Raw genomic sequence first — 14,573 nt, 5'->3', positions numbered from 1 at the left:
GCGTAACTTAGAGCAACTATATAGTTGCAGATCACGTAAACATTTGTCATGCAAAATCATGTTAGAGGATATTGTAAAAACGTTTTTACAATATTCTCCCGTTGTTGGGTTTGGGTGTGGGTGTGGGTGATTGTGTTTTTTTAGAGCTTGTTGAGTTGTACAGAATGCTTTGTTGGTGTCTTGTGTTATTTTTGTGCGTGCGTGTGTGTTGAATTTGTGTCGAATGTTGTGTTTTGACAGTTTGTTTATTTGAAAAGCAGGACGAAAGCCTTTTTCGGTACAACATTTTTACGAAATTACGTGTTTTTTAAACGGAGGCAAAAGCTTTGCTTCATCTCACTAATTAAAAAAGTTTAGACATAATTTCAAGCTTACACGACCACACGGATCCAATATAAACAGAAGGGATCAGTCTTCCCGAATTAAAATGCTCAAAAGTTTGGCCCTGGCTATGAACCATGTCTTCGCCCCGTCCTTCATTATTGCCATCACTCTCATGGTTGAAGATTTCTTGTTACGGAAGACCTTAGCATTTCTCTCGCTCCAGATTTCACAGCACACAAGCATTTACCGGGAGATTCCCGTCTTTCTAGGATAGTTAGGTTGTCCACCGTTGTCGGCCCATCATTATTTTACTGTTTGAAGATCATTTCATGAGGGTGTTGCAGGTTGTATGCCCATCAAATCATAAATCATGTTTCAGGCTCTTATGGTGTAGCGGCATTTGAACACAAGGTGTGGCGCTGATTCCGGCTCCCTTTTGCACAAGTGGCACATGCCGCAATTTGGCCACCCTCTACATTGTAGTCTGTCAGAAGTTCAAATTATGTCTTGAAGAACTAGCCAAGAGAAGAATTTAATCTTGGAGGGTTCCCAAATTTTCCAGACCATTCTCGGCATCTCGGAGTTAATCACACCCACAAACTGCATCCGTAAGGAGTGGCCGTTGAGTAGCAACCATCATTGGTGAATTTCCAGCGAACAGTATCTTCAATGTCCGGGATGAGGTTGATTTCTTAGATTTTGCACTAAAGGTCAAAGAATTCATGAATAATGTTTACAGAGATTCCCCCTTGCATGTTGATTTGATGGATCCAATCATTATTAATCATTGCCTTGGCAACACAGGAGTTTGTTCGCTTAGAGAGGGCGAAAAATGCCCTGAGCGATATCCTTCGGTTTTTGACCAGAAAGCCAAGGAGTGTGCCAGAAGCTAGCCTTCTTGCCATTGCCCACGGTAAGCATGGTTGTCGCGTAGAATAAATATTTGTCTTTGTCATCGCATGGAGTTTCGAAGCCAACCCATGCCCTTTGAGGATCCATGCAAGCAAACCAAAGCCAACGCATGCGGAGAGTTCCATATCAAGGATTCCGAGACATCCAAGAGAGGTTGGGCGACAATATCGTTTCCAATTTACCTTGCACTTCCCACCTAAAACGTGATCGGTTCCGGCCCACAGAAAAGCCCTCTGAATCTTGGTAATACTCACATTGATTCCATGTGGAATGACAAGCGCGGTGATGAAGTAGATCATGAGTGAAGTTAAGACCGACTTGACAAGGCAGGATCGGCCAGCTGAGTTAATGTTGTTTCCTTGCCAAGGTGGGAGCTTGGCCGCCACCTTGTCCACCAAAAATTGGCAGTCGAACACCTTCAGTTTGTGGGTGGACAGCGGGAGGCCAAGATACCGAAGAGGAAATCCCACACGGGTGGTAGGAAAACTATGGAGGATATCATCAAAGTCAATGTTACCGCAATAGATCGGAGCAACAACGCTTTTTAGAGGGTTCGCCACCAGACCTATAACCTCTCCAAAACTTTTCAAAATAGCCGCCAACTGCTCTATATCCTCTTTGATGGGGGCGACAAAGATGTCTGCGTCGTCGGCATATCATGAGGTATGTAAGGTGGTGGCACGGCCACGCAATCAATGCAGTAAACCTTGATTTGTTGCTTAGGCGAGCAGTTGCTGCACGGGATCGATGGCAATGACAAAGAACAAAGGGGATCGCGGATCACCCTGACTTGGCCCCTTACCGAGCTTAATGGGATCACCCGGAATGCCATTCAAGAGCACCCTCGAAGATGATGATGCCCAGAGGGCCGCCACCCAATTCCTAAATCTAGAAGGGAAACCTCTGTGTTGCACCAAGTTCAGCAAATAGTCCCGACGAATTGAATCAAATGCTTTCTTAATGTCAAGCTTGAAAAGCAAGGACGGTGTGTTTGTTCTGTGTAGGTGTCAAGTGAATCCTCGTACAATTATGAAGTTGTCATGAATACTTCTAGTCTTGATTAATGCACTTTGTGCCATGGAAACCAATCCGTTCATGAAAGGGGCTAGCTGAATGGCCATGATCTTGGCATTAATTTTGGCGAAGGCATGAATAAGGCTGATTGGACGGAAATCTGCAATGTGCTCTGCCCATTCCTTCTTAAGGAGTAAAACGATATTTGACAAATTTAGCCAATGCAAATTCGCAGTCTGCAGGTCGGAGAAGGAGTTAATAGCGCTCATCATGTCCACCTTGATGATCTCGCAACACGATTTGAAGAATGCACGAGTGAACCCGGCTGGCCCCGGAGCCTTGTCCCCGGGCAATTGTGTTATGGCCGCAAACACTTCCGCTTATGTAATATTATTTCCCAAGCTCGAAAGAGCACAGTCGTCGAAGTGAAGGGCATCCCGGTTGAAATCTTGTATCCGTCGTGGGTCCTTGTGGAGTATTTCCTTAAAATGACCTTGAACCACGTTTTTCTTTTCGTCATGTGAGGTGACCCAACCCTGTCCGATCTCAGCCTATGGATGAATTTTTTTTCTCCTTCTCGCATTGACTCAAAGATGATTTTTTTTTTTGGTGTTGGCGTCTCCCTCTTTCAGATTTTTCACCCTCGAGCTTTGTTTTTTCCTTGCCCTCACTAGCCCAGCGAGACTTATAACTCTCCGCTTGACACCGGATCGAAGATTTGCCTCTTCGGGGGAAAGAGTCCTATGTTCTTGAGCCGTGTCCAAGTGTAAGATGACCTGGAGAGCCATGTGTTGCAAAATAGCATAAAGCCCCCTACAAGAAAATTTAAGATTACGGTTAGATCCTTCGCAGATAAGGCGCGCGCTGGGTCGAAGGTGCTGTAGCGCGAGAAGGAGCACCTGTGCCTTGCCTGTGGCGCCGCCGCCGTGGAGCGGGACGGGGATTGTGGTGGCAAACGCGAGGAGCAGGTGACGGCAGCAGCTAGCTAGCTAGCGGCGGTGCAACAGTAGTAGCTAGATAGCTCGTGGTGCTCGCGAGGTCGCACCTTGCAGCTCATGGGACAGCTCCAGCGACGACGACAACTCATGGGGCGGAGGCCGCTCATGGTGCTCGCGAGGTCACACCTTGCAGCTCGTGGGACAGCTCCAGTGATGGCGACGACTCATGGGCCGGAGGCAGCTCGCGGGACGGCATCTAGGATCCGATGGTCGCCGGCTTCGAGGCGTTCTGGCGAGGTCGTGCTAAAAGATCGTGGCAGGAGCTCAAAGTTCTATTCCGTCAACCGTTTCTTATTTTTAGGTCCATATGTACATATAGAGGAAACATACCGGAATATGTAAGATCCCACAAAAAATAACATTTTTTCGAGATCTATTTGGGGCAGAAAAAATGCCCTCCTCTTGTAAACTGGTCGGATAGCCCCTTTTACGAGTTGCTCTTAGCATATATTACTATCTTCATAACGAATGATGTCATATACTTCCTCCGTCCTAAAATAAGTTTTGCGGATTTAATACTAAATTAGTATAAATTTTGTATTAGATCAACGGCATTTTTTTTTTGAGACGGAGTAGATGTTCTCATTTATTACTTTGTAGAGCCATTTTACATTACAAATCCCTATGTGATGATAACATATTATGTTATTTTATTTGACTTTCTTCTTATTAATTATTTGTTACATTATCTTTTTTACTTATGTAACATCTGCTCCTTTCATTTTTAAATATAAATTATTTTAGATATTTCACTACAAACTATATACGGATGTATATAGACATTATTTTAAAATATGAATTCATTCATTTTGTTTTACATGTAGTTTATAATGAAAAAATTCTAAAAAGACTTATATTTAGAAATAGATGGAGTATTTTACTTTCAATATGACCAGCACAGTGAGTGAGTGAGTGGCGCACCCACTCTAGCTGCAGGCAAATGGCACCATCCAACGAAACCGCACCTTTTGGCCGTTGCTTGGCACACGCATCAGGTCTCTTCGTCGCTTCCAGTATTCCATCTGCTCCTTTTCGGGCACGCACTCGCATCGCAGCCCCAAATGGAACGCACGCTTGCTTCTTTCCAGCCCAGGCCCAGGCCCATGTTCCGCAGGCCACAAATACAAGCAGTTGCATGTACAACCATGCCACAAATACAAGCACAGTTGCCTAAAAAGACAAAAAACAAATACAAGCAGAGTCTTATAGGCTGTTGGGTAAATCACAAGTTGATTCCTCACTGAAGACCTCCTACCATGTCTCGAACCAAGAGGCTGTTGTTAGAGATGCTCTTGCTAGCTTTCACAAGATACAAAGAATGCGACTGGCACAAACCAGAAACATAACCATCGACAGTACCACCAAACATAATAATACTCCAATTGCACAGGGGAGGCACTAGCTGAAAGACTGATCTTTTTTCTCATGAGCTAAAAATCAAGAGTTCAAAGCTGCTACTTAAAGAGTGCATGCTGCATGTACAACTATTTTGCTATACAAATGTGCATCTAAAAAAACACAAGATCAGCCAAACTTTTGATAGAAACGTTGACTAAAGTGCGCACTAGACTTTCTGGATTGTCCATCCCTCATGGTAGAATTATCCGTCACTGATGCAATGGAACTGCAAAATTTACACCACACATAACGCATACATGCACTCCCATGTGCAAATGCATCAACAGCCACTCACCCGAAAACATATACAGATGAGTGGGTCTTGTCCTGAATTTGATCTCTGCATTAACCCACCTGGCCCAGAGCAGAATTCTGTTCCTTAGTGCAAACCCTTCTTCTTTTCACTAATTTAAATTCTCCCTCGGCAGAGTCAGAACACTTACAATTACATGTACTGGGCCAGCCATTGCTTGCACATATCAAGAACCGGCAATGCATTTGCATGTAATGCCTGTCAGGAGAATATGGAAGTCAGAAAAGAGAACAAAACAAATTCACTTCCCTTAATTCATCTATGCATCAGTTATATGTGAGAGATGTCTTCAAAATTAGTCCCTCAAATTTGATGTAACACCTGTTAAGTGTCATAACTTTCCAAGTATACTATTCGGCTTGAAGACAGGTCCAAATCAATACTTCTAAACAGCGGCCAACCGATAGGCCTCACTTGTCAATGACTCTGACATTTGACAAACTGATGCACTTTTAAGTGGAAGTGACTAATGGTACCATTATTAACGTTAATGGACCAAATAACAACATAAGTACTCCCTCTGTTCCTAAATATGTGTAGTGGTTTTAGTTCAAATTTGATGCACTTGTTTTGGAACGGAGGGAGTAACACTTGAAAGTTCAGGGGCCAAACAGATCTGACCTAAACATAAAGGAATCAAATCAGTACATTTTCATTTATTATTTACTGCAACTGATTTTGGTGCGCATCAGTCGGCCCCTTTGTTGTAATGGACGCAGGTAAAGGAAATCACATAAATTCATTTGATCATTAAGTGCCAACCATATGTAGATTTGTAAAAGATAGCTGACCTGATGGGCAACATATTGAACATCAGCTACGCTTCCACTTCGTGAGGCTATCTGGAATGCACTTTTTAGACGGCCGCAAACAACGCAAGCAAGTACTTTCCTATAGAAATTAGGAAAAAATCAGAAAGGTGAGAAAGAGGGTGGGGCAAAATGACTCCCTGAAGCACATGCTCCTGGTACAAACAGTAAATTCTGACCAAATACTTGGAAGTTCACGCATGTACATGTTAAAGTTTTCTATGCATGGTGGTTTTCATGGGGAAAAAGAGCAACATTTTTGCGCCATGAGCAAATTATCTTAATTCAGTGCTCTAATAAAGCAGCAAATTTTCAAGCACTAAACTTGGTTTTTAATACATGACACAAAACTGTTCTTTTTCCATGAAAATGTATGGGCATATCTAAAAGTTTCCAAACTTTTTGACGTTTGATAAATCTATTTTTCACCCGGGAAGACGTGCTTGATGGATAAGTCTATGTACTATGGTCTTTGTGGGGCTGCAGCACATGGTCCTTGTGGCTGTTAGGATAGAATCCTTGACCATCAAGGACTGGCAGTTAGGATAGCATCTTGGACTAGCATCTTAGACTAGCATCTTAGACTAGCATCTTAGCATATGCTTGGCTGGCTAGCAGCCTATAAATATGTATCCCCAACCCCTCAGGTTGGCAATGGCATTGTGTGAGAAATAAACCAACGAAAATTGTCCCAACTCTCCTAGTGTCATCCACAACTATCAATGCTCAGGTTGAAAGGTCTAACAAGTGGTATCAGAGCCAGGTTATCTTGCACCCTGAGCATTTCCTGCTCACCTCTCTCACCGGGAGCTGAGCAGCCTAAGCCGGTAGCAGCTGCTGCTCCGACTGCCCCTAGTTACCTCCCTCCCTCCGGACTGTCGAGCAGCAGCTCGCCAGCAACAGCCTCCTCTTCACGCAACAGCCCCCCTGCAGCGAGCCATGTCTGCAGGTCGCTCTCAGCACACGGCTACCTCGAGCATACGGCGCCGGCAGGAGGCCGAGCGCGCCGTGGCAGAGGAGCGTGAGCGAGCAGCTGTAGCAGAGCTGCTGCGGCAGCAAGGGTGTCAAGGCTGGCTGCAGCGGAGCTGGCAGCAGCCAGAGCGGAGGTAGAAGCAGCCAGGGCGGAGGTAGAAGCAGCAGCAGCAGCGGAGGCAGCACATGAGGCTACAGCGGGTGCCAAGGCACTCCGCGTCGGCAGCTCCAACGGCTCCGCGCCTGCGGACGACGGTGCCGACGCAGACCGTGCCAAAGTGGCGCAAGAGCGGACAGCGCAGTGGGCAGCCGAGCACGCCCGCGCTCCAGGTGCAGGTGCGCACGGCGACGGCGGCTGCAACGACCAGGACCGCGGCCTCTACGAGGTCCGGACTGTGGTCAGGGATGTTGGTCCCAGTGTTGGGTGGCCTACCCTCACTAAAACCAACTACGTCGAGTGGGCCGCGATCATGAAGATCAGGCTCCAGGTGCGGCGGCTGTGGGAGGCAGTCCAGGACAGCAACGTCGACCACAAGAAGATCGACGGGCGCTGGACGCCCTCATCGCCGCAGTCCCGCCCGAGATGTAGTTCTCGCTTTCCAACAAGCGGACTGCCAAGGAGGCTTGGGACGCCATCGCCGCGGCACGCATCGGCAGCGACCGTGCTCGCAAGTCCACACTGCAGGCACTTCGTAAGGAGTGGGAGAGCCTGGCTTTCAAGCCAGGTGAGGACGTTGATGACTTTGCTCTCCGTCTCAACACTCTACTGCAGAAGATGGTGAAGTTCGGCGATGCCACCTACAGCGAGGAGAGAGCTGTCGAGAAGCTTTTCCGGTGCATTCCCGAGAAGTACAAGCAGATGGCTCGCTCGATCGAGTCTTTGCTGGACCTCTCCACGATGACGATCGAGAAGGCGATAGGTCGCCTCAAGGTCGTCGACACCGATGAGCCACAGCCTCCCTTGGGGCCCATCACCACCGGCGGGAAGCTGCTCCTAACTCGGGAGCAGTGGGATGCCAGCCTTGGTGACAAGAAGAAGGGGGAGCCTTCTTCCACGACGGGCGGCCGCAAGCGCGGCAAGCAGCGCAAGGCGCGAAGGGGCGGCAAGGCACAAGGACGTGCCGAAGGTGACGCCCGCGGAGGCGCCAAGGACGGCATCGCTGGCAAGCCCAAGCCGGCACAGGACAACAGCTGCCACAACTGTGGCCGGCTTGGCCATTGGGCCAATGAGTGTCGCCAACCACGACAAGGCCAGGCTCACGTCGCACAGGCGGCGGAGGAGGAGACGGCTCTGTTCATGGCGCATGCAAGCATCGAGCTACCTTCAGCGACACCAGTCGCAAAGGCTCCCCTCCACCTCGACGAGCCAAAAGCACACGCTCTTCTCGGCGATGGCTCCGGGAAGGACAAGACTGCGGGGTGGTGCCTCGATACCGGCGCCACCCACCACATGACCGGTCGAAGGGAATTCTTCGCCGAGCTCGACTCCGACGCGCGAGGCTCCGTCAAGTTTGGGGATGCCTCAGCTGTGGAAATTAAGGGCGTCGGCTCCGTCATCTTCACCACCAAGACGGGAGAGCACCGGCTGCTCACCGGTGTCTACTACATCCCCGCGCTAAGGAACTCCATCATCAGCTTGGGACAGCTGGATGAGAACGGCTCACGCGTGCTGATTGAGCATGGGGTCCTACGCATCTGGGATCGCCAGCGTCGCCTTCTCGCCAAGGTACCCAGACGTGAAAATCGACTCTACGTCCTTGATGTGCAGGTGGCACAACCGGTCTGTCTCGCTGTCCGTCGGGACGACGAGGCGTGGCAATGGCATGAGCGCTTTGGGCACCTTCATTTTGAGGCCCTGAAGCGTCTAAGTGCCAAGGAGATGGTGCGAGGCCTGCCATGCCTCGACCATGTGGAGCAGTTCTGCGACATCTGTGTGCTGACGAAGCAGAGACGACTCCCCTTTCCCCAGCAGGCGAGTTTTCGGGCCAAGGAGAGGCTGGAGCTCGTGCACGGAGATCTGTGCGGCCCGGTGACGCCAGCCACACCAGGAGGTCGACGCTACTTCCTGCTGCTCGTCGACGACCTCTCTCGCTACATGTGGGTGATGGTCCTCGGCAGTAAGGGAGAGGCGCCGGACGCCATCAGGCGTGCGCAGGTTGCTGTGGAGGCGGAGAGCGGCCGCAAACTGCGCATGTTGCGCACTGACAACGGTGGCGAATTCACGGCGGCTGAATTCGCGCCGTACTGCGCTGATGAGGGCATCCAGCGCCACTACTCCGCGCCGTACAGCCCGCAACAAAACGGCGTCGTCGAGCGGCGCAACCAGACGGTTGTGGGGATGGCTCGGGCTCTCCTCAAGCAGAGAGGGATGCCGGCTGTTTTCTGGGGAGAGGCGGTGCTAACGGCCGTCTACATCCTCAACCGCTCGCCTACTAAGGCACTCGACGGCAGGACGCCGTACGAGGCCTGGCATGGGCGGAAGCCGGCGGTCTCTCACTTGCGGGTCTTTGGCTGCCTTGCGTTCGCCAAAGAGCTCGGCCACATCGGCAAGCTCGACGACAGGAGTACTCCGGGAGTCTTCATCGGCTATGCGGAGGGCTCAAAGGCCTACCGCATCCTCAACCCAGAGACACAGCGTGGGCGCACGGCGCGAGACGTCGTGTTCAACGAAGGGCGAGGGTGGAAATGGGACAAGGCGGTGGACGACGGCTCGACGCCGACGTATGACGACTTCATTGTCGAGTACGTCCACTTCAAGGAAGCTGGGGGAGCAAGCAGCTCCTCTTCGCCGAGCACGTCTACCCCAGCCCCCAAAACTACATCGACTCCGGTGCCTGCTACGCCGACGGCACCACAACCGGCGACGCCGCATACTCCAGCCCCGACAGTCACCACTCCGGGCTCGTCTTCATCAGCACCAGCTCACGCAGAGCACAACCCGATGAAGTTCGCTTCCCCGCTCACTCACGACGAGGAGCGCATCGACGCGTATCATAGCGGCGAACCGCTACGGTATCGTACGATGGATAATCTACTCGGCGACCAGCCGGTGCCAGGACTGGTGCCACGCGACCTGGAGGCACAGCTACAACTCGCGTGTGAGGACGGCGAACCTCGGTCTTTTGCAGAGGCCGAGAAAGACGCGGCATGGCGCGCCGCGATGCAGTTGGAGATGGATGCGATCGAGCAGAACCGCACCTGGGAGCTCGCTGACCTCCCTCGTGGTCACCGCGCAATCACCCTTAAGTGGGTGTTCAAGCTGAAGAGGGATGGAGCCGGCGCCATCATCAAGCACAAGGCTCGCTTGGTGGCTCGAGGCTTCTTGCAGCAGGAAGGAGTCGACTTCGACGACGCTTTCGCTCCCGTGGCACGGATGGAGTCCGTGCGACTTCTCCTTGCGCTAGCTGCCCAGGAGGGTTGGCGTGTCCACCACATGGATGTCAAGTCGGCATTCCTCAACGGCGACTTGAAGGAGGAAGTCTATGTGCATCAACCACCGGGATTTGCGATCCCTGGCCAGGAGGGCAAGGTACTCCGCCTGCGTAAGGCTCTCTACGGCCTACGGCAGGCACCTAGGGCGTGGAACGCCAAGCTGGACTCCACGCTAAAGAAGATGGGCTTCGAGCAAAGCCCGCATGAGGCGGCCGTCTACCGACGGGGCAGCGGAGGAAATGCCCTGCTGGTGGGCGTCTATGTTGACGACTTGGTGATCACCGGCATCAAAGATGCAGAGGTGGCGGCGTTCAAGGAAGACATGAAGGCCACCTTCCAGATGAGTGATCTGGGGCTCCTCTCCTTCTATCTAGGGATCGAGGTGCACCAGGATCACTCCGGGATCGCGCTTCGACAGTCCGCCTACGCCAAGCGCATCGTTGAGCTAGCTGGGCTCACCGACTGCCACCCAGCTCTCACTCCGATGGAGGAGAGGCTGAAACTGAGCCGCGACAGCACGACGGAGGAAGTGGACGCTACGCAGTACCGACGCCTTGTGGGGAGCCTTCGCTACCTTGCTCACACACGGCCGGACTTGGCATTCTCCGTCGGCTATGTCAGTCGGTTCATGAGCGACCGACGTCGGAGCACCAGCAGGCAGTGAAGAGGATCGTCCGCTACGTGGCAGGGACCCTCGACCACGGCCTCCACTACCCTAGGTGTCCGGGGGCGGCACACTTCGTCGGGTACAGCGACAGCGACCACGCCGGCGACATCGACACCAGCAAGAGCACGAGCGGGATCCTCTTCTTCCTCGGCAAGTGTCTCGTGAGCTGGCAATCGGTCAAGCAGCAGGTGGTGGCCCTGTCCAGCTGTGAGGCCGAGTATATAGCGGCCTCCACCGCCTGCACTCAGGCGCTCTGGCTCGCTCGACTGCTTGGTGATCTCCTCGTCCGAGACACCAGAACGGTGCAGCTCCTGGTGGACAGCAAGTCCGCCCTGGCTCTGGCAAAGAACCCCGTTTTCCACGAACGGAGCAAGCACATCCGATTGAGGTATCACTTCATCCGCAGCTGCTTGGAAGAAGGGAGCATCGAGGCGAGCTACATCAACACCGCGGACCAGCTCGCAGACCTGCTCACCAAGCCTCTTGGGAGGATCAAGTTCCTCGAACTCTGCTCCAGGATTGGGATGATTCGACTCTCCCACAAGACAACGTACAAGACTTAGGGGGAGAATGATGGATAAGTCTATGTACTATGGTCTTTGTGGGGCTGCAGCACATAGTCCTTTGTGGGGCTGCAGCACATGGTCCTTGTGGCTGTTAGGATAGAATCCTTGACCATCAAGGACTGGCAGTTAGGATAGCATCTTGGACTAGCATCTTAGCAGCATCTTAGACTAGCATCTTAGACTAGCATCTTAGCATATGCTTGGCTGGCTAGCAGCCTATAAATATGTATCCCCAACCCCTCAGGTTGGCAATGGCATTGTGTGAGAAATAAACCAACGAAAATTGTCCCAACTCTCCTAGTGTCATCCACAACTATCAATGCTCAGGTTGAAAGGTCTAACAGTGCTCTCAGGTGCGCCTTCAAATTAACTTAAAATAACTTCCAAATACAAAGTTAACAAACACATAATGCATAATCATGTGCTTCCATGTCTGAGGTAACACTTAAAGGTGCCCACTGTGCTGCTTGGTGGCAGTGTCTAACAATTCTGGGAATGCAGGTTCAGTGTACAAAGTAGCTACAATGACTTTTGGGATGATTACAGTGGAATAGGTATAGTGTTTTTTTTTTCTCGAGAAAACGCAAAAGGCATTTGCGTTTCTTTGCATTGAAAAGGAGTTCAGGTACAATCGTCCTAGGACACGAATTACATTACGATCAGTGAACATCCCAGGTTTGTGGAATCACAAGCCGGAGGCCAGGTGCAACGGGCCTCGTCCTTGATCCTATCTAGAAGCGAATTCATGGATGGTGTTGCATTGTCGAAGACGCAGCTGTTTCTGTGCTTCCAAACCATCCAGGGCACGAGCAGCGCGGCTGATTTCAGGGCTTTGTGGAGGATCCGCGGCGTGTTCTCCTTGGCATGCATCCACCAGTCCATGAGCGAGGGCTCGCGGCTGGGTATAGGTGCTGGAATACGAAGCCAGGCCAGGGTCTCATGCCATGCCTCGCAAGCGAATGGGCATTCCAGCAGCAGGTGCCGTAAAGTTTCCGGCTCTTGATCGCATAGGAAGCAGCATGGATGGTGCTGCAGTCCATGGCGGGACAACTTCTCGGCAGTCCAGCAACGATCCTGGTTGGCCAGCCAATGGAAGAATTTGACCCTCGGCAGCGCCCAACTTTTCCATATGAGCTTCCAGGAGTAGCAGGCCGTCGATCCATGGAATGTGGCCAAGTAACAGGACTTCACAGAGTAGGTGTCGCTCGCTGTCCACTTCCAGATCAACTGGTCCAGGGCAGCCGAGAGCCCGATGTGTTGCATGATCTGCCAGAGCTGCAGGTACTGACCGATCTCGTGCAAGCCTAATGTGCCGTGGATGTCGCGTGCCCAGGAGTTGCCATTGAGTCCGTCCGCCACAGATCTGGTCGTGCGTCGGCACTTGGGTATGCAGTCATACAGGCGGGGCATGAGCTCGCGGACGGACCGGCCGTTGATCCACCGGTACTCCCAGAGCAGGGGGGTCATGCCATACCCGACGACCATGTAAGAGGATGCCCAGAACAGCGTGTGGAGCCACACGCGAGAACTGGAGGTCAAGCCCTCGCCATGCACGCTCGGGATCTGTTGAAAACCATAACCAACGAAGCCGTAGTGCGAGTCCGGCACGTTCGAGATCGCCTAAGCCCAGGCCCCCAAACTCGATGGGGCGGCAGACGCGGTTCCAGTTCACGTGGCAGTGCCCACCGTTGGCCGCGGCGCGCCCGGCCCAGAGGAATCCGCCTTGAATCTTCTCAAGCTGCTTGAGGGTCTTTTTGGGGGGTGCGAACGCTAGCAGTTGGTGCACTCAACTGGGCTGGCGCTTAGGACAGATTTTACCAAGGCCAGGCGCCTGGTTTTTGACATCAGCCATGACTTCCAAGTTGGGAGCCGCGCAGCATCAGAGTCGACCATGGGCTGCAGCTGGGCGGCCGATGGGCGACGCGTAGACAGGGGGATGCCGAGGTAGGTGATAGGCAGTGTCACCACCTGGCAGCCGAGGTGCGCAATCGCCTCCGTGGCCGTCTGGTCGCCGTGCAAGACGGTGAAGGAGCTCTTGGCGAAGTTCACCAGGAGGCCGGAGGCCCTGCCGAACAAGGCGAGGATCTCCTTGACCGCTGTGACGTCGCCAGTCGTGGCATGGCAGAAGATCATGACATCGTCGGCGTATAGCGAGATCGCCAGGATGTGTCGTTGTGGATGCAGCGGCTGTAGAATGCCCGAGCTGTGGGCGCGTCAGAGGAGCCGACCAAGTGTGTCGACGGCTAGCACAAACAGCTGCGGGGACATGGAATTACCCTGGCGGAGTCCCTGTCGGTGCCAAATGGGTGATCTCGGCTCGCCGTTCATCACGATTCGCGTGCTGGAGGATAATAGGAGGATGGCGATCCACTCCACGAAGCGGTTCCCAAATCCATATTGACACAAAACCTCAAAGAGGAATGGCCAAGATAGGGAATCAAAGGCACGTGTGAGGTCGAGTTTAAGCATGACCGTCGGATCACTCAGCTGATGCAGCATCTTGAGCGACTGCTTGACGAGGACGTGGTTGTCGTGCAAGCTCCGTCCTACGATGAAGGCATTTGGTTGCGGCTGACAAGGCGGTCCAACTTGGCGCCAAGGCGAAGCGAGAGCACTTTGGTGAAGATTTTTGCCATAATGTGAATGAGGCAAATCAGCCGGTAGTCTCGCAAACCATTCGCAACGGCATGCTTCGGAAGCAAAGTCAGCAACGCTTGGTTGAGCTTGTAGAATCCCCTTTCACGTAATTCAAACAGCTGTTGGAACACATCGATGAAGTCCTCTCTGACAATGCCCCAGCACGCGCGAAGGAATTCGGCTGGGAACCTGTCTGGTCCAGGCGCCTTGTGCACGGGGAGGCGCTTGACAACCTCCCAGATCTCCTCAGCACTGAACGGTTCGTCGAGGTCGGCGAGGTCGGTCGGCTCAATGAGATGTGACAGGTCGAGGGAGTGCGCCCGGTCGGCGGCAGTGCCCGGCAAGGCGTCGTAGTGCGAGAAGGCCGCCTGCGCCATCTCGGTTTGGTCCGTGAGCACCATGTCATCCACGGTCAGGCTGGAGATATGGTTCTTTTGCTAACGAAACAAGCATTGCTGGTGGAAGAAGCCCGTGTTAGCGTTTCCGTCCTTGAGGTTAGCTATGCAAGAGCGTTGGCGGGCAATCGTACCT

At 52.3% G+C, this 14,573-nt stretch overlaps 1 protein-coding gene across 2 annotated transcripts in view; it reads right to left on the bottom strand.

Moving 5' to 3' along the window:
* Positions 1–4,647: 4,647 nt before the first annotated feature.
* LOC123443805 overlaps positions 4,648–14,573 on the bottom strand; it is a 55,472-nt gene continuing 45,546 nt past the window's right edge. For both annotated transcript variants that reach the window (XM_045120337.1, XM_045120338.1), the window contains 2 exons: positions 5,751–5,850; positions 4,648–5,157 (listed from right to left, as the gene is read on the bottom strand). In XM_045120337.1, the coding sequence (XP_044976272.1) occupies positions 5,092–5,157; positions 5,751–5,850 (166 nt within the window). In that variant the 3' untranslated portion in view covers positions 4,648–5,091. The remainder of the gene's footprint in view (positions 5,158–5,750; positions 5,851–14,573) is intronic.

The sequence above is a fragment of the Hordeum vulgare genome, chromosome 3H, assembly GCF_904849725.1.
Source record: "Hordeum vulgare subsp. vulgare chromosome 3H, MorexV3_pseudomolecules_assembly, whole genome shotgun sequence".
Taxonomy (NCBI): domain Eukaryota; kingdom Viridiplantae; phylum Streptophyta; class Magnoliopsida; order Poales; family Poaceae; genus Hordeum; species Hordeum vulgare.
The sequence above is the reverse complement of the archived record's forward strand: the minus strand, read 5'-3'. Positions and strand labels throughout refer to the sequence as shown.